The 20,067-nt window shown below is 34.6% G+C and overlaps 2 protein-coding genes across 3 annotated transcripts; one reads left to right on the top strand and one right to left on the bottom strand.

Moving 5' to 3' along the window:
• Nucleotides 1-2,344: 2,344 nt before the first annotated feature.
• On the bottom strand, nucleotides 2,345-8,250 carry LOC133876406 (probable inactive purple acid phosphatase 27). 2 transcript variants are annotated; one of them, XM_062314684.1, is made up of 12 exons: nucleotides 8,020-8,150; nucleotides 7,593-7,703; nucleotides 7,273-7,345; nucleotides 7,044-7,166; nucleotides 6,824-6,916; nucleotides 6,483-6,612; nucleotides 6,313-6,394; nucleotides 6,090-6,222; nucleotides 4,283-4,488; nucleotides 4,056-4,181; nucleotides 3,307-3,610; nucleotides 2,345-2,776 (listed from the first exon to the last, which is right to left on the bottom strand). In XM_062314684.1, the coding sequence occupies exons 1-12, from the start codon at nucleotides 8,136-8,138 to the stop codon at nucleotides 2,456-2,458; spliced, it is 1,821 nt and encodes a 606-aa protein (XP_062170668.1). In that variant the 5' UTR covers nucleotides 8,139-8,150; the 3' UTR covers nucleotides 2,345-2,455. The 2 variants fall into 2 exon arrangements, with proteins under 2 accessions (XP_062170668.1, XP_062170667.1); XM_062314683.1 differs by having other exon boundaries at nucleotides 2,346-2,776; nucleotides 7,593-7,684; nucleotides 8,020-8,250.
• A 3,155-nt stretch (nucleotides 8,251-11,405) lies between these two features.
• On the top strand, nucleotides 11,406-17,407 carry LOC133876487 (probable inactive purple acid phosphatase 27). Its single transcript, XM_062314774.1, has 12 exons — nucleotides 11,406-12,084; nucleotides 12,464-12,555; nucleotides 12,771-12,840; nucleotides 12,940-13,062; nucleotides 13,244-13,336; nucleotides 13,836-13,965; nucleotides 14,445-14,526; nucleotides 14,616-14,748; nucleotides 15,683-15,888; nucleotides 15,996-16,121; nucleotides 16,412-16,721; nucleotides 17,009-17,407. Exons 1-12 carry the CDS (start codon nucleotides 11,860-11,862, stop codon nucleotides 17,312-17,314), a joined length of 1,896 nt encoding a protein of 631 aa, XP_062170758.1. The 5' UTR covers nucleotides 11,406-11,859; the 3' UTR covers nucleotides 17,315-17,407.
• The last annotated feature ends 2,660 nt before the right edge of the window (nucleotides 17,408-20,067 follow it).

Genomic DNA, 20,067 nt, shown 5'->3' on the forward strand with positions numbered 1-20,067 from the left:
TTGTTAGAAAAATGGCAGATGGAATTCTTAAACTTAGAATCTTCATAAATCATGTTTTAATTGTTTAAAAAAAAAAAAAAGATTAAAAACTGAGATCTAAAAAACAAAATCGGTAAAAAAACAGAAAAATAACCTAAAATATTTTTCCATTATTTGAATGGAGCGATGCCAGAAACAAACTTCTAATTGGTATTTATAGTATTAGTATAATAATATTTCAAAAGGGCCTTCACAACTCGGCTTTCTTGGTAAAAAGAAATAAGATTTCCAAAATTTTTGCACACTCATACAAGAACAAGAACATTTAATTGATCTATATTATATATTTATTAGCTTTCGGCTGTTTGTGTTTCTCGTGTGGCCGTGTGTGAGAGCCACAGAGAAGTATGCCTTTCGGCCATGACTAAACTCACCCTGTTTTCAAAGTTTGATTTTATATTATAACCACAAGTTTTCTACAAAGAAATTTAATAATCTCTCACATTTATTTTCCACTCTCATTTGTGAAATTAAAGTAGTACAGATTATTAGAACATAGTGTTGGGATATAACAGTGTCGTTTTGCTTGTGTGAATGGTTCTTAGAATATGCTTCGTGATGTACGATTTTGAATTTCATAAAAGACTTTGACTTTCTTCATTGGACACCAATTAAATTTTAGATGAGATGGTCAAAGGCCTGATCCAACACATAGTTCAAAGACATTTTAATATAGTTTATAGATCACCCCTCCATGATTCGAGTATGAAGCCACAATCTATTCAATCTCATTCATTCGTGGTAGTTGGCTCTAATAATAAATGATACAAACCTCAGGGCTCAGGCAGAATTCACCTTTGAAAAATGGCTTGCAGAGGAGGGTGCACAAGAGTTTATATGCATATTGTTAATTAAGATTATACTTTAAGTCATATAAGACACTTAGGATCGTAACATACTCTAGGTGAAACTCACCTTTAAAAATTGGCTTGCAAGGAAAATGTCTCTAAATGCTTATTATATACTCTTAACCAATATTTCACTTAGGATTTTAAGGACAAAAATTTCATACAAACCAGTTTGTAAGAAATTTTATACAAACCATATCTAAGATTAATATGTCTCTTGGCATGTAAGAAGCACATACTATTAAAACAACATGTGCTTCTCACATGCTTTTTTAATAGCATTAATAAAAAAAAATGTGTGTTTCTCACATGCTTAAATGACACGTGTCACTTTTATATGTGCGTTGTAGAAAATTTCTGTTTGGATCTTAATATATCACCATGCTCTACAGCCGATATCTACAATGGCTCACTCTATCAACACTGACCTAATTATGATAACCCTTTATTTTTTTTATCAATGGCCCAATGATAACCTTTTATCTTTTGGTCATTAGAGATTCTTCCGGGTGACAAGAATAATAATTGGTTATTTCTGCATGACTTTTTCTCCTCCTAAGCCCATTACATAAATACTAGCACAGAGTTTTTTAATAAGGAAACTCTCTGCTAGTCAATGTTTTATTTTAGGATACTAACATATATATGGTTTCAAAAGAAAAATAACATAGAAAAACAATCATTTATAAATAGCATTAAACGTCAGCACTGTTAAATAATTGTAGAATAAAAATATATAATAAATAGTATTAATTAACTACTCAATCCCTAAATATAAAATCAACTAGCTTAGCATTGTTAGATAATTGTAGGATAAAAATATATAATATATAGTATTAATTACTCAATCCCTAAATATAAAATCAACTAGCTCAAAAAAAAAAATATAGTTTTAAACACATTAGAATTTGGACAGCACAGATTTACCTGAAATCACCAAAATTTCTTCTTATAATTAACCACAAACGACGGGAAGTATAATCACGGTCTGTCCGTCTCGATGCCGTATATGAGCAACTTTAATACTTTTGACTCATTGATTGACCATCTTTAACTACGTACGTACAACTATTTCACAGCAACACCAAATAGGCTAGGTGGAAAAACTAGCTTGCACAAGAAAAACTAAGTAAATAAAGAAAAGTAGCGGAACATCGATTTAAAATTATTATGTGCATTTAATTGGAAGATTTACATATTTCATGTTAATCCAGAATTTTGAAATGTACGGAGAAAAAGTTTAATTTGTCCCACATTTGCTGAACACAAAGAAATCAACTAGCTAGCTAGTTTATAAAGTATCATCATATCTTCGCTTAATATTTAACAATAAATTGAGTGATGGAGAAGAGATCGAGTTAACTGTTGCCGCCTACATAATGAGTGCGCATCAGAGCGAGGAGTAATTGAGGTTATATATATGCTACTAAACAGTTAAATTAGATCGAAAATTGTAGTATATATAAAAGGTATAGTATTCCAAGCATCTTTCTTTTGTAATAGTAACATCATAACTGCATTAATAACGAGGGATCATGTTGTTTCACAAGTAAAGCATACAGGATAAATTATATTACATGGAGTTGAGGAGCCAAAGCGATTGGTTCACAGCCATCTTGTACACAGGCCAACACATCCCTGTAGTCCCTTGAAATGGTGAAGGAATCATTCACCTTTGCATCACTGCTCTTTTTGTACTCCAAGAGAAGGGATGAGTGGTCGAATGCAGTGAGTTTGACAAAGCCAAAGTCAGAATCTCTGTGAATACTCCACCTGGTTTGCACCGGTCCAAAGCCCGAGAAGCGGAACCCTCCCCCTCCAACAACTATATTTATTGTTCCATTCACGGTGCCTGAATAGTGAGATCTTTCTGTATTCACGCACTGGTTCTGCATCCCACCCCCACATAAACATCAAGTGAATCAGAATATATGTCAAGTGATCATCAAAACAAGTACAACAGATCATATGGCCTGAAAGGTGATTAAGAACTTGCCCTGATCTCATCAACTTAAGCATTTGCAAATACTTAAAGACACAAATGACAGAAGAAATCTTTTGTTCCAGGGGAACATGGAATCATTTCCAAGTATAAGCTATATGTTACTATTTGAGAGTGCTAGAATATAATTTAAATGGTTAAGTCTACCATTTCCTATTAGCTTAAGCTTCTGAGACAAGACAAAGATTCTGAGTGCAAACCTTGTCTTCGTCTTTTACTCTCATTTCAGTTAAAAATTCAACGTATTGAAGGAGCTTGACACGTGAGGTTAAGTGTGCTCTTCGGCTTAGGGACTAACGTTGTCATCATCTTTGTTTGGAAGCAGTTAAGGAATATAGTTGCCATATTCATTGGTTTAAATTTTGGTGTCAAGTTTATGCATGTACACAGACACCTCCATTTTTGTCTTGGCCATACCTGGTATATGGGGCATGTTCTCTCGTAGTTATGGACATGGCCAAAGAATGCTATGTCCACTTTGTACTTCTGCCAGAGCTTTTGCAAGTTTTCTCTTCCCATGGGCTCCCCGAATGAACCATCCTCCCAATATGAGGAGGAATAACCAAGAACACGATGAGCAATGAAGATCAACCATGGCTGTTTCTGCCTATCGGCTGTTGCAAGACATTTTTCGATGAACTTGTACTGTTCAGAACCCTCCCTCCAATCGTGCTCACTGTCAGCTATACAGAAGCGGAACATGCCATAATCTGTTGAATACCTGCAGAGACCAACCAACAATAAATTCAAAGGGAATTTTGAAAATTGGCCTTAACAGAAGGTGGAAGCAGCTTCTTTTATTTAATTTTTTTTTTATTTTTTATTTAATTGGTTTGGTTTGACTAGAAACTTGAAATTATAAAAAATCAGCCAATAATGCCTAGCTTTCTCTATTAATTTGGCGGATACTAATTACAAGACTTGAAGGGATTGATTATCTATTAAGGAACTTGTTTGTTTATGTTGGATGGTCTCTCCCATGACATGTGCAGATATATGTCATGATGCCATGTCCTAATTAACTGGAACTGGACAACCTACTTGCTCATTCTTTGGCACGCTTTTATCATTTCTTGTAGAAATTAACCTTGTAATTCTTCTGCCACATAAAAGACTAAATTCTGTTTAAAAACTTAATGAGATAGAGAAGAGACCACATTACTTACCAAAACTTAGCTCTATTCTCAGCAGGAACATAAAACATGGTCTCAGCAAGAACACCACATTCACCACCTGAATCATTAGAGTCATAGAAGGACCCAGTCCCCGGTACATCCCGTTCATGATTGCCACTGCAGTAGTTACTACATGTAAACTCCAATAGATAGCAGGATTTTATGCTTAAAACATAACTATAAAAGCAAAGCAGCAAGGACATTGCAAGCATGCGAACCTTGCAATCATGTATGGTACAGTTGACGCAATGGGCTCGATCTGTGATGTGAATTGGTCCCACTGTGAGATGTATCCATTTGCGTATGTGATATCTCCTATGTGAAAAACTATGTCGATGTTGTCTATGTCTTTGATGAGTTGATCTGTCGTATTGAGTGACCCTGGCTGATAATTATTGTACTCATTTGAACCATCACGTTCAGCCTGAAACATGTGGACAAAGTGTAAGTAGGAATGCATTCATTTGAACCATGAATGTTTGTAAGATCTTATCGAAACCAAAGAAGAATGAGCCGCTACTAAGAAGAAATTTAGAAGAGCAGCCATAGCCCATAAGACATGTTATAAACAGTTACCAGGATTTCATGCTCTCAATTGAACAGGGCAATTGGTACTAATGAATTTAATGGGCCTAGTTTGGAAGGCATTGCTTGAAGCATGTTTTTCAGCAATGATATGGTATTAATCTAGATAACCGGAGGACAGAATAGGAGAACAGAGAACTGATTAACTTTCGATACAAGAGTCGAGGATTTCTCAATTATTGTTTCCATGTCCAGAAATACAGAACAGCTATTATCAAGACTCTCATCTATTATCAAGAATCAGGACTGGTTTTGGCAGGGGGCTAGATCAGATGAATTGGTTGCCATCCAAAGCCGGTTATTTGTTGGAGAGATATGGTTATCGTGTGCTGTATGATTCTGGGCTCTCTAAGGATGCAAGACTCTCATCTATTATCAAGAATCAGGACTGGTTTTGGCAGGGGACTAGATCAGATGATTTGGTTGCCATCCAAAGCTGGCTACCAGAAATTATTTTTGGGGTTTCTGATATGCCCATTTGGAAGTCCAGTACTGTCACTTACTCATGTGCTGACACTTGGGATAATCTTAGTAATAAGCTTCCGGAAGTTGCTTGGTGGAGATTGGTTTGGTTCTCTTTAGCTATTCCTAAACATTCTTTTCTTTGCTGGCTTGTGTTTAGAGATGCTCTCACTACAAATCAGAAGCTGGCTTGTTGGGGTTTTAGTGGAAATTTGAATTGTCTTTTCTGCAATGGATGCATTGAGTGCAGAGACCATATGTATTTTAGCTGCAGCTTTAGCCGCAGGATATGGAGGGCTGCTATGAAGGCTTGTGGTTTTGCTGATCCCCCTTGTTGTTGGGATGATGTTGTGGATTGGGGTATTTCTAATTTCCATGGTAAGAGCCTGAAAGCCTGCTTAGGTAGGCTATGTTTTGGCTCGGTGATGTATCATCTTTGGAAGCATCGGAATGATCTCGAGCATGGAAATATTCCGCGTTTAGAGGAAGCTATTTTGGTCCAGGTTTTTTGGGATGTTCGCACCAGACTTCTAGCTAAAGGGAGGTTTAAGAGTTTATCTTCTTGATTAGAGTTGGTGTATAGGTGGAACCTTCATCCCTTGTTGTAACCTGTTTGATTTCTGTTGGGTAGTTGATTTTTGTAAACTGCTAGCTTTGATGCAGTAGGGGTTTGCTGGTTGGGGTTAAGCTTTGTGCTCCCCTGTGTGTCCTGTTTTGTGGACGTGGACCAGATTTGATTCTGGCGTGTATTTGTGGTTGTTCTTGTTCTATAAAGTTTTGGTTCATCTAAAAAAAAAAATACAGAACAAAAAGAAAAGGCCACACACTATATCTTTCAAGGTACTGGAGATCAATGTTAAGAGGTCAGGAATCAAGACATACAGAACAAGAGAAACAAAAGTTTAATAGCAGAAGGCAGCTCATTCCTTATTTATCATACTTTCTGGCAGTTTCTGCAACTCATTCTCTTAATATTACCTTTCCCATGTCACCGAATATCACAACACGCTGCAATGAATCCTGCCCTGGATATGGCGATGACTTGAAATAATAAGACTTGCTCCAGATATAGGTACCATTAAACAACCTATGACCAAGCTTGTAAGTGTACCTGAATAAACAATCATCATCAGAATTCAGAGCCTGGGAACAACCATCGAAGCACTTCTGCAACATAATGCTTGTTAGTTAAGGTAATTACAGTAAGTTTGGCCACAATTCCTTCAAGAAACTCGTGTGAATGAAACCAGGATCGCGCCAACCAACTGTTCTTGCCGGCGGACCTGCAGAATGAAGAGCTCAATCGTCATGTTCATTGGTATTTTTCTTTCCCCCCAATTACAATTAGAGGAAGGAAGACAAAGATTATACCACACATGGCGTTTCGTTTAAAAGTCAATGTTCCGGCAGGCGATTGAGTTTGAGATTCTCCCTTAAGACCCCACTCAACAAAAGGTACAGCCTCAATAACATTGTACCCGCTTGTCCATGTTACTGTCATCTGCATAATAGCAGAACAATGTTTCATGGACATGTGAGTGCATATGTTCATACTTGGAGCAAAATAAATTATACAAAACATCACACCATTACATTAAACAGTTTTGATTATCTTCTGATTGACACTAATAGAATTAACGCTTAAGTGATCATCAATATTATTTAGATTAATATCCAGATTTCTGTGACAAGAAAAAAGATAATGAACTTACTTCATTCCAATACTTCCCTTGAGAGAGGCGAGGATAAAGTGGTGCCTTTGGATTTGCAAAAGTTATGGTATTTGAAACTGCCAACAGTTTTGGCTGAAATACATGCAGGAATACAAACTTAGTCTAGCTACACTATAAGTCTCCTTGGCTTTTCTGAATGATTTAGGCTTGAATTTAAAAAGAAATAGACTCAATGCACCAGGTCAACACAAGAACTTACATTTAATAAACCGCCTGAGAATAATGCAAAAGAGAAATCTGCCCGCTGATTGATCAATCGAAATTTTAAAGATGTTTTCCCTGTCTTTGAATACCCACCATTGGATTCATTGGCAAACTTATACTGAAAATGAAAAACACTCATTATGGAATTAGTTAGAAAAAACCAAAAATGCAAATGGTTCAAAAGCGACTTGAGTTCAACATAGATAAATTGTTATAATACGTACCTTTATTGGAGCTGAGCATATATATGGAGCCTGTTGTCGTTTTGGTTCATCATCATGCGGGCAGGTAGATGAGCTGCCATTGTACAGGATGACATAACTTCAGTCACAAGCTCTAAAAAATATACATGGAAGAATCCTACATTATGCAGTCATCAACAATGATGTGCATGATTATGGCCCTATGTTGATGCAGCCAACCCCAAGTATAACAAGGAAATTGAATACAATTTTTTTGAGTTTAGTCTTCTCCATGCAGTCAAACTAAGTACAAAAAGAGGAGCGAGGAAATTCACAAGAGGTAGTACTAATGAAAACATTACTTGAACTTTGCTGGAGAGAAGACTGCAACCCAATCCTCTTCAGAAGGGGCAGGGCACTCAAGTTTCACTGTGACCCACTGAGAATCTTCCCCCTGCGAGTAAATCCTATATCTAATCAACTTGTTTAGAGCACAGAGTGTTCTGCTTATAAGCTATGTCTGAACTCAATATAAAATTACAAAGAGAGAGAGACAGTTGACTGAAAGCTGGTAGTCAACGATCAGATCTACACAACCCCAAAACAATATAATACGTTTATTCAACCCATCTTAACCATGTAAATGATCGTCAGAAGATCAGTTGATGAATGGCCATTACACCAACATGGGATAGTATCCCATAATACCATTAAGCAATAGAATTGATACACAAATCTATTCTTTTAGACCCTTTTTCTGAACCTGAACAAAAAACAAGTTAGTGTTACCTTGGTGCCAAGAAGGGCAGGTTGTGCTGTGATAGAAGCATCATCATGAAGAGCATAGAGGACCCTGTGGATGGCAATCTTGGATAGTGGCTGCTCCCCAACTCCACCATGTCTACCATGAGCTGCAACACACTGCACTACCAACAACAATATCAATGAAACTTCCAGGAACACGAAGCTCTCCATCGTTCTGTAACCAGGCAGTCCAAACCTCAACACAGTTCATGAACAATGAAGTCTCAGCCGGCCTATTTAATTAAGCCGGTGAACGACAAAAAAAAATAACATTAATTGTTAATTATTCAATAGAGAGAGAAAGAGAGAGATGACCTCTCATGTGATTATTTCAAAAGACTAAATGAGATTATTTCAAAGCCTTTTAATTAGCTTATGCTATCATGCAACATTTGTTACAAAATTTTCATAATTTAAAGAAAGAGCAATTAATCTATTAATAACTCTTAAAAGACTAATTTTCCTTTTTAGTTGAAATTTTATTTTGTTGTATCAATGATGTACCGGATGTCAAGTGGCATGGCAACATATCAGTCACATAACATTTTGTACCCATTAAATACAATTATATAACATAATGTATATTGTTAAATATAATCAAATAAAATTCTGACCATAAAATAACTCAACTTCAATTTAAAGGATAGAGGGTCTTGTTCCCAAATGATTGTCTTCAATCTTAAGGAAAAGAAAATTTTGTTTGCACAAAAGGGGAACTTTCAAATTTCAATGATGAATTGCCTAACCTCAATAGTTGACCAATGAAGTCTCCGTCATATTTTTTTTTTTTTTCAATTTAATATATTAAACTAACGAGTGTCTTTAAAGCATGTCACCTAGCTACCTTAAGAACACATGTTAATTTAGTAGACTAATTTTTTTAAAAAAAAAAAAAATATTCAACTTAATTTAGAAAAAAAAAAAAAAAAAAAAACTTTATCAGCCAAATTATCTCTTTCTCTTGAATATTATTTGGTTAATAAAGGAACAATTTGGCTGATGAATTTGATAGGTCTCATCATGTACCTCATTCCAGCTCTCTCTCGGCTTCCCCTTACACCTATTTTCCACGAGTCAAAATTGTCAAATACTATTTATTGAATGAATAAAGGAATATACTTATAGTATAATAGTTTTTATTATAATTTATTAGAAATTGATGTGATAGACCGACGGTCTATAATTAATGAAATAAGTAAAAATATATGATTAATAAAAAAATTATCAATTAATTAAATTGAGAAGACAAATTTTTTCAATTTTTTTTTTTTTAGTTTTTAATACTTCAAATTTTAAAAAAAAAAAAAAATAGAAGTTTTTTATTTTGTATTTTTTAATTTTTTTACATAATTAATAACACGTGTCTACTTTCAGGAGTTGACACGTGTCAAACCGTTAGTTTTTGGATGAAAAAACTAACTTATGTATTAATTTCATCTTTTTTCAAACTGTGTAATACAAATAAAAGCACATAGGACAAAAAATAAAGTTTTTAAAACAAGATTTGTCATGTTTTATCAAGGCAACCCCAAGTCTTCTATGAAGAATCAATATTGTGCAATATGTCTAGAACCATTTTTTGGCCATTACACAAGCTGATATCCACCAAAATCAATAAGAATTCACAAGCTAATACCCCAACAACAAAAAACCTCCTATCATAGATGAATAAACAAATTAAGTAGAAAATCACAATTTCAGTATATTAATAACTTCCCAAAATACTAACTTTGTTGTAGCCATATACAAAAGCCACATGTAGTACTCATTTACCATAGATGTTCATAACTAAAAAACCAATCACATATAGCCACGTACAACCATATCTTGTGCATTGCAATCTCAAAAAAAAAAATACCACATCACACAAAAATTAGCAACTTCAAGAATTTCCATAGGCGTTGATGTTATATGCACCAAACACACTTGTAGTAAATGAACATACAGGATCTTGAAACATGGCAAATGTAATTACAGAGGGATACTCCATAGTTGGCAAAAAACACTGTAAATAATTCACAAATAACAAAAATTAGATAAATGGGAAAAAAAAAAAAAAAAAAAAAAGGAAGTCTTTGATAGAGGATATGTTATGATAAAAATTTATCTTTATTAAACTTTGTTGATCTATCAGCCCTAAAGTAGCTGGCCTCGTATTGGTATTCATAATATTCCAATAGAAAATAAGATTTTAATACGAATTAAATCAAAATACATGTTAATGTAAATTATTATAAATAATAATAATAATAAAATGTATGTAGGCATAGTTGAAAGTTTTAAGGACGGCACCAACCCTATCATTCACTTTCTAGAACTTGATTTTAGCAGTCTGAATTTCATAGCTAGGAAAAAAAATTATTTTCATGTCATATACCAGAATTACATCCAACATTTTTTGCTTGAAAAAAAGTGGTTGAGGCAGTGCCACGGTGGGGCTGCGGATTTGGGGCGAACGGGTGGTGATGGTGTAGATCTTCCGATTGTGGGAGTTTTTCTTTAGAACATCCTTAATAAGCTCTCCAAAGTTTATCTAAATTTTAGCTAAAAATGTACTTTTGTTATTTTAACTACTATTTTTAACAAACTTCCTACATAAAACTCTTCAAATATTTCTCTATTTCATTTATATATTAATTTTTATTGGTTTTAAGTAACCACTCCTAACAAATGAGAAGAGGGGAAAAGTAAAAAGTGAAATGAGAAAGAAATAATTAAATATGCAATAGCTCATGAAATTTGAGAGCTAAATTTGAGTGAAATTATGACAAGAGCCGAAATAGAGAAATTATAGAGAGTTTGTTGAAGTAGACTTTTTTGAGTTTTTATCAAATTTTGGAGAAAACTTTACGATAGAGAGCTCACTATGGATGCTCTAAAACATCCCTAGTAAGCTCTCTAATTTTTCTCTAAATTTTAGCTCAAGAATTTACTTTTTTGATTTTATCTATCACTTTTAAAAGGCTTCCTACATCAAACTTTTAAAATCTCTCTATTTCAATTAAATATTAATTTTTTATTAGTTTTAAGCAACCACTCATAACAAACGAGGAGAGAGAAAAAGTGAAAAGTGAAGTAAAAAGAGAGAAATAACAAAATATTCAATAACTCATAAAATTTGTGAGCCAAATTTGGAGTGAAATTTTGACAAAAGTTAAAATAAAAAAATTATAGAGAGTTTATTGAAGTAAGCTTTTTTGAATTTTTCACAAAATTTTGATAAATTTGAAATAAATAGTTCGCTAAGAATACTCTTAGGCTCTTAGCCTATATCGTGTTTTGGGCGGTAGGGGATTTTTCTTTATTTTTTTGTAAGGTAAAAATGAGAGTTGTGAGATGGATCCGGTATTTCAACAATATTTCATTTTTTTTGTTTCCTGATTATTAGTGGGCATAAACCCTTGTTTTCTACCATGACAAGGGCTATCTTTTCAATTTCTTTGGAGTAGTCGATGTTGTTTGTTTATCTTCTAGTACTCACAACTCACAAGGTCTATCCTCCTCCTTCTAGTGTTTATCTTCTACGATCATTTCTCCTGTCGAAACTGAGACAGAGTTGGAGAAGGAGAGAGAAAGAGCAGAGACAGTCCGCTGTTGGATTCTTTTAAATCTCAAGCCGACTTTCTTTGCTTCTCTGTCTCCTTAAGTTCACGGCACCCCGATAATTCTTAACCTTTATTTAGGTGAATAATAATTATCAACCGATGAAATTGAAAACCCAGAAAAGAAAAAGAAGTCTAAAAGACTCGAGTGATTCCTGGAGACCTCAATGGAATCCTATCCGAATTCAAAGTCTTTGAATCTATTTATACACCCAAAAAGAAGATGAAAAATGCGAACTTTAATATCTCTGCTATAGGTCCCAGAATGGAGAAGAGCTTAATGCTTTTTGTGTTGTTGGGATTCGTGGGATTCGGCCTTGGCTTAGTTTCGGCTGATAACGATGGCTTCGGGGTACAGCCATTGTCAAAGATTGCCATTCACAAAGCCACTCTTGCTCTCAATGACTCCTCCTCCATTAATGCCTCCCCTTCCCTTCTCGGCTTAAAGGTAAAAAAATTCATACACTATATGCTCAGTGGTATAGGAATTTGATTTTGTTTTGTTACTGTTATGGTTGTGTGGACTACTTTCTTGGCTCATTCGTAGAAAACCAGCAATCTTAATGTGTCAGACTTATGACCACTATTTGGCACCAATTAGATGATAACAATTTTAAATGGCTGCAAAATTTACTGTTGTTTGGTGTATATTATGATATTCCTTGTATTAAATTTATGGTCTTTGTTAATTGGGTTTATCTTTATAACTTGACGGTTGTTGAATCTATTATAGTTTGGATACTGCATTTGAGTTTCTGTGATCATCATATTTAGACCCTTTTTGGTGGTGCAAAGTTTGGTGATGTGATCATCATTTGAGTTTACAGGGTGAGGACACTCAATTGGTAATGGTGGACCTTGTAAACCCTGAACCGTCCACGGATGATTGGGTTGGAGTTTTTTCTCCTGCAAATTTCAAGTATTGTTCATCCTTGTCCTTATGAACTATTTAGCCTTTTTGTTTTTATTTTTAATTGAATAGAGTTCAATGGAATGTGAATTATCAAGTTCATCTAATTTTTTGCAACAATAGTTGAGGTGCTAAAAATCATGCTTATTTATTACAGCATAAGTAGGAAATTGTGCATGATATATCATTGCAGAAATTGAAGGAGTTTTATTTTGATACTGCAGTTCAGCAACCTGTCCACCAGTAGATGACCCAAAAGAACAGACTCCATATATATGCTCAGCCCCTATAAAGGTGTGTAAGATGTAAATTGTTACGTTAAGATTACAATGACTTGTAGAACAATTCCGTTTACACGTCTCTAACCGATGTGTGTTGAATTTGTTCTCCCAGTATATGTTTGCGAATAACTACAATTCACAATATACAAAAACAGGCAAGGCTTCTCTGAAGTTCCAGTTGATCAATCAGCGAGCAGATTTCTCCTTCGCATTATTTTCAGGCGGATTGTCAAATGTGTGTCCATGATCTACAGATATTTCCATTTTTTTTTTTTTCAAACCATACTTGTAACATAGATCTTTCTGAAGGTGTTTCTAGATCCAATGTATTTTATTGCATTGCCTGCCTTTCAACCTGATAATGCAGATGATTGTACAATCTGGACTTGTTAATAATTTCATGATCAATATTGCAGCCAAAACTGGTAGCAGTTTCAAATTCCATTTCATTTGTCAATCCTAAAGCACCTGTATATCCGCGCCTTGCTCAGGGGAAGTCTTGGGATGAGGTAAGTTTTTTTTTCCCCCAAGTTCTGACCAAGTTCAAATGGACGTTTATTATGAGTTCCAAAGCTAAATATTTGATACTGAGGGTCCTTTTAGAGTAATGATTGAACACCATTCAAAGATACAACTTTTCACCACCTTGCCTATGTGGCAAGGTGGTTCCCCACTACTTTTTGAGTTTTTTTTATTTTTTAAAAATAAATTGAAGTAGGGGGTCGACCTTACCACATAGGTAAGGTGGTGAAAAGTTGTATCTTTGGGTGGTGTTCAATCATTACTCTTTGAGATAAATATTCCCATGGCAGATTCCACGGAGTGCATACTCTCTGGTTCTTCTTGAAAACTTTCCTGAATTAATTCTAAATCTGTAGGTGCTTGATGCTAGTACGTTTTACAAAAATCCTAGATTGCAACGTCAATGTTATGGTCACCGGTCAAGTACTTTGTGTTTATGCCTTGTTGTGATATATGAACATTAAGCATGCAGAAATTTTTATGCAGATGACAGTTACCTGGACAAGTGGCTATGACATAAATGAAGCTGTCCCATTTGTTGAGTGGAGTATGAAGGGGCAATTTCCAGTTCGCTCCCCAGCTGGAACATTGACTTTTACTAGAAACAGCATGTGTGGTATGATTCAAAGTTCATCTACTCATGCAAAGTTAATTTTAGTTATAATCCAAGGCACCTTGATTGTCAACTCCATCACTATTTTCTGATCGAATATACCTTTTTGAATTCTACTTATCCCAGACTGCATGTAAATCAGTTTCTTTAGTTATTTATGCTATTTGAGAACACTTCAAGTTATGTTTTCTCCTTATGCCTTTCAATAATAAATAACAGCTCACAGTGGCCATTTTTATGGCTTTTTCGAGTGTCCGGGAGTTTATGTTTGAAAGTCATACCATTTTATGACTATATATAATGTTAGAAAGTTTTGATAGTTAGGTTGCCGATGCATGTATTTTCTTGGCTTGTAATAGATTTGGAGCATGGACTCTTATCACTCACAAATTTTTTCACAACCTAGACCCTATTGCATACGGAAGTGCAATTAGTGCAGAATGTAGGCCTGTTCCATAAGGGGTTTCTTTGTTGCTCTGCAGGTTCACCTGCAAGGACAGTTGGCTGGCGTGATCCTGGTTTCATACACACAAGTTTCTTAAAGAACTTGTGGCCGAACACTGTGTAGGCATTTCAAGATTCTTTTTCCTTTACATAGAAGTGTTATGACAGGATGACTATCTATTCTGAAGGTTGTTGTGATCTATTTTCAGGTACACTTACAGGATGGGCCATATCTTATCAGATGGTTTAATTATACGGAGCAAGTTATATTCATTCAAATCATCCCCATATCCTGGACAGGACTCATTACAGCGAGTTATAATATTTGGTGACTTGGGAAAGGTACCATCCTGTGTTGACTAGGAGAAATTTATAATGAAAAGGAAAAATAAAATAAACTTAGTAGCCTCTTTTTGGAAGGAGAAATTCAATGTTACCTAACTACACACCAAGTGCAGCATCAGTTCCCTTTGGTCTTTCAACTTGATCAGATCATTCCTTAATGCTTTCAAATTCTCTTTATTCTATTTTTCTCATTTGCTGGTCCATATCATAAACTCTTTCAGTCGTTGGCAAATAATATCATCCTTTTACTGGATAAGGCCATATTGGAAGAATTTTACTGTCATTTTGCTTTTAGGATGTTTGATAACTGAAATGAAATGGTCGTGCTACTTCTCTGCATATGCCACATACACATCCTTTTGGCACTGTTGCCTTCATCCTCACTTTAAAGAGGGTGCACAAGCATCGTTTTATTTTTAACTTTTGGGTTGCTTCCTGTTCTTCTTGATTCAATTGGATTTTCCACCTTTGTCGATCACAACCGTGTATACTATAAGGCCATATAAATGCTACAGATTTGCCACATGCACACACACAGGTATCAATAATGAGGTCAAAGCTCAAGTCCAAATCCGAGTTTTCTTATATTGAAGCTAGTAGTGAATGGTTAAATCTAGGATTAAGCAAACAAAATCTTAAATCTATGTCTCATACCGCAGCACTTAATAACTGATGGGTACCACCTAATACATCTACTTGGAAAATGAGGAGGATTAGAATATCATGACCCATTTCATTTTCTGTTTGCCAAACTAGAACAGAACTTGCACTTAGTCAGGTGCTTGAGACTGTAGCTAGGGATTCAAGACTCAATTGCAAGCCTTTCCCTAACATTTTCATGTTTGTTGTTATCAAAGCAATGTGAGTCAATTGAGTTTCTTGTGCTTGATGCACACATAAAGCAATCAACATTTCTTTTTGTGCCTTTCAGGGAGAGCGTGATGGCTCAAATGAGTATAGTAATTATCAACCAGGTTCGCTGAACACTACTGACCAACTCATCAAGGACTTGGATAATATTGACATAGTTTTCCATATTGGAGACACATCATATGCAAATGGATACATCTCGCAATGGGACCAATTCACTTCACAGGTGGAGCCCATTGCATCAACTGTCCCATATATGACTGGAAGGTTTGTGCCATTTCCATAACTTATAGCCGTCTGTACATAGTTTTGTTTTAGATATTACTTCATGAAACTGGTTGAAGAATCTTTTTTTTTCTTCATTTCTCCTGCAGTGGTAATCACGAGCGCGATTGGCCAAATACTGGGTCCTTCTATAACCATATGGATTCAGGTGGGGAATGTGGTGTGCTGGCTGAAACCATGTTCTATGTTCCTGCTGAGAACAGAGCTAAGTTTTGGTAAATTGCATTCTGCTTTATAATGAATGGGGCTCAAAATACATAGACGAACATACAAACCTCTCTATATCTAAGTTGTAAAGAGAGCCTCCTCTGGAACTAGTGATAGACACAAGAGAGAGGCTACATTACAATGGGTAATCACAAAAAAATTTCCAACTCCACGGCAATCAAGTCAAACAAAACTGTTTGGTCTCTTATTTTCATTATTGCTTTTATTGCTGTAGATTAGTGCCTTTTATTATAAGCCTTTTTGTCCAATTTCTTAAATGAAAACTATGAATATGCAGGTACTCCACGGATTATGGCATGTTTCACTTCTGTATAGCCGACACTGAACATGACTGGAGGGAGGGATCAGAACAGTACAAATTCATTGAGAACTGCCTTGCTTCGGTAGATAGACAGAAACAACCTTGGTTGATCTTTGCTGCTCATCGTGTCCTTGGATATTCCTCTGACTATTATTATGGCCTGGAGGGGTCATTTGAAGAGCCCATGGGAAGGGAAAGCATGCAAAAGCTTTGGCAGAAGTACAAGGTGGACATTGCATTTTATGGCCATGTCCATAACTATGAGAGGTCATGCCCCATTTACCAGGTACAAATAACGGCAAGATTATGTAGGTTATATCAAGTTCATTAAAACAAGTTTGAGGACCTATGAATCCATGCATGTGTAGATTTTTTTCATCATGCATACATCAATATGCAAGTCATTATTTTGACTTGTTTTTTAAAAGTATACGACTCATCGCAGACTGTCGAAAGTGTTTAATCACTGGCTGCAGCAGGGTTGTTGAAAGTTAGTTTCCATTTTTTATTTTTTTTTTGTTACTTTAGAAGAGAAAGTCTTTAATATTTTATTGTAAATTTGCTGTGGTGTAGAATCAATGCGTGAATTCAGAAAGGTCTCATTATTCAGGCCCTCTGAGTGGAACAATCCATATTGTTGTTGGAGGGGCAGGGAGCCACTTATCACAGTTTAGCCAAGTGACTACCAAATGGAGTATTTACAGAGATTATGACCATGGATTTGGCAAACTGACAGCATTCAACCATTCGTCTCTCCTCTTTGAGTACAAGAAAAGCCGTGACGGAAATGTATACGACTCCTTCACCATATCCAGGGACTACAGAGATGTCCTGGCTTGTGTACATGACGGTTGTGAAGCAACCACTTTGGCAACTTAATCAGTACCTTAAAACTCTTTCAAGGAAACTTAGGTGATGGAACTGTGTTATATTAATATTCTGAAAATAATAGAGGTTTTGGAAAGTTAATTATTTTTCCTCTCCTGCTAGTTGTTGCTATATTATCACTTCTTTCCTGTTTTTATATTTGATATATTTGTTTTAATCTTCGAAATAATGTCTAAAATTAAGGTGGGGCTTGAATGGAAGTCATCTTTATCCTGTTCTTATGTTTAGAATTTTCAAGTGTTGTACCAAAAGTCTAGGTTACTTGCCAAGTATAAAAGGAACATGAAACTGAAAGGCCTATGGGGAGATTTTTATGGCCATGGAGAAATTTTTTCAAGCCAGTATGTATTAGCTCCTCTCTTTTTTCCCTCTCTGGGGTATTAGCTTTTTTCCATGTCCCTGACTTCAATAGGAAAACTTTTTTATAATTTACTGACACGTGTCAACACACATGGCTCCAATCACGTATTAACATGTGTCAGTGAGTTGTAAAGAGATATAGGTGTTGCATTACTCTTTCAATAATGCGTAGAATGACAAAAAAGACCTCCAATCAAACATTACTATAACAATTAAATACTAATTACCCAATCATTGTCATTCTATAACAATTAACTACTAAAAAAATATATAGTTTTGCGAATTTAGGAGATGAACAAATTGATGTGAATTGGCATCAATAAATAATTTACTGTTTTTCTAATTTTTCACATGGGACTCGTTTTTCAAGATTTGTTACTGTCTTTCATAAATAAATGTTCCTAAAATTAAACTATATATACTTTATAGTTTAAGGGCCTGATGGCCTCAAAGAACAATAATAAAAATAATGACACATTTCAGGAGCAAAATATAATATAGTTAGGACCTAACTTGCTCATAAAATTATGTTACACGTATCTTTAAAAATAAAATAAAATAATAATAATAATAATAAAGTAAAGATGAGTTGCACATGTTTAGATCTCCCCACATGGTTTAGTTGTCAAAACAAAAATACTTTAGTAGTTTCTATTAGCGAAAGAAACCATTTGTTCATGAACAGAGATTAAAAAAATAAAATAAAATAATTAAAGCCGTCGTTGACTATATTTTAAAATTAAGAAGAAAAAAAAATAGTACTTTTAAAGAGCCAAAGCAAAATTATCTTTAGTGCATGCATATAATAAGAAGTAACCATACCCCATGCATAGAATATTTAATTAAAATAAAATTTGAATTATTAATGTAAAGTTTGAATTCAAAATTATTACTCTAATACTACCTTAAATAAATGAATAACTAAAAAATATATTAACAATAACAATAACAGGAATACAACTGATTATTATCAAACTGTAGAGAGTAATCTTAAGCCTACATGCATCTTAATTTGAAGGAAAAATATTATCAAATTGTAGTCACCAGTCAAGATCGATGCATTCATATGGTGAAAAAGTATAACGATCGAGGTTCTAATGTTTTGATAAGAAATTTTCGTGGATATATACGGGAGCTTGTTGATGATTTTAAATTTTCATAAACTATAATTATGTTTTTTTAAGAATATAATCGATTTTAGGTAAAAAAAAAAAAAAAAAAAAAAAAATTGATTTCAATCACTGAATTATATATCATTTCTAGTTTGTCCACGAACTATCAATTATTTCAATTCAGGATTTGAAGTTTTGAAAATGAATCAATATTATGTGTACTGCATGTGTCTTATACATCATTACTATATGAACAACAATTATTGACGACCAAACGTTTTTTTGTTTTTCTTTATTATGTATTATTGAGTAGGACTAGCAATTTTCGGTACGATTAGGCCTTAAATCTGACATGAACCCAACACAAAATTAGCGGGTTATAGTTGAAGGGTCCGGCCCGTTTAATTAAATAGGTTGAGTCGTTAGAGTTAACCTATATAATCTTATATCCATGTCTTGATACGACCCAAACTTGATATGCGACATGTATGGCTGACAATTTTTGACATAATTCGTAAGTCCGGCATAAATCCAACACGAAATTAGCAAATTAGGGTTAATGGGTTTGATCTGTTTAATTAAATTGATTGAATTTTGATTGACTTACGAACATGAATTGCCACCCTCCTATTGTATTACGAATATGATCATATATATATGATAGGTCAAATAATGCATGTTTTACAAAATCATAAAAAAATTGAAACATGTGACATGTATATAATTATTGATATAGGCAATATTGTGTGTTATCACATGTCTTCTACAGGACCTGTCGTATTATCGATCTCATTGTTAAATGCACATTGTGTGTTAAATGCACATGTGTAACATAAAAAACTAGTTAATTTGGAGATCCATTATACTGAACTGTTCGGAGACTAACCCTCCGATCGACTGATTGGGATGAAATGGTATTATAAAGTGTTGCAAAATTATAAGGTAAAAGCTTGAAGAGTTGTATCCTAATTTTTGCATTGGTGTTGCTGTTCATCACTTGCGGACAGAGAAATGTTGTGCTACTTGGTAAAACTCTTAGGATTAAAGAGCAGATTGTTTCTAGAATCAGATGGGAAGTAAAGGCTCGGATTTTGGCTAAATTCCCTCCTAAGATCGAATTCCCCTCAACTGTAATTGGTATTTGTTGTGCTGGTTGTTTTAGTTCAATTGATGAGCTGTTTTGTTTTTCCTAATTAGTTAATTTGCTTAGTTGCTATTTTTTGCAGCTTGTTGTGTTTCCCTTTTGGAACACTCGATTCCAGTTTTGACCAG

This window comes from Alnus glutinosa, chromosome 8, assembly GCF_958979055.1.
Source record: "Alnus glutinosa chromosome 8, dhAlnGlut1.1, whole genome shotgun sequence".
Taxonomy (NCBI): domain Eukaryota; kingdom Viridiplantae; phylum Streptophyta; class Magnoliopsida; order Fagales; family Betulaceae; genus Alnus; species Alnus glutinosa.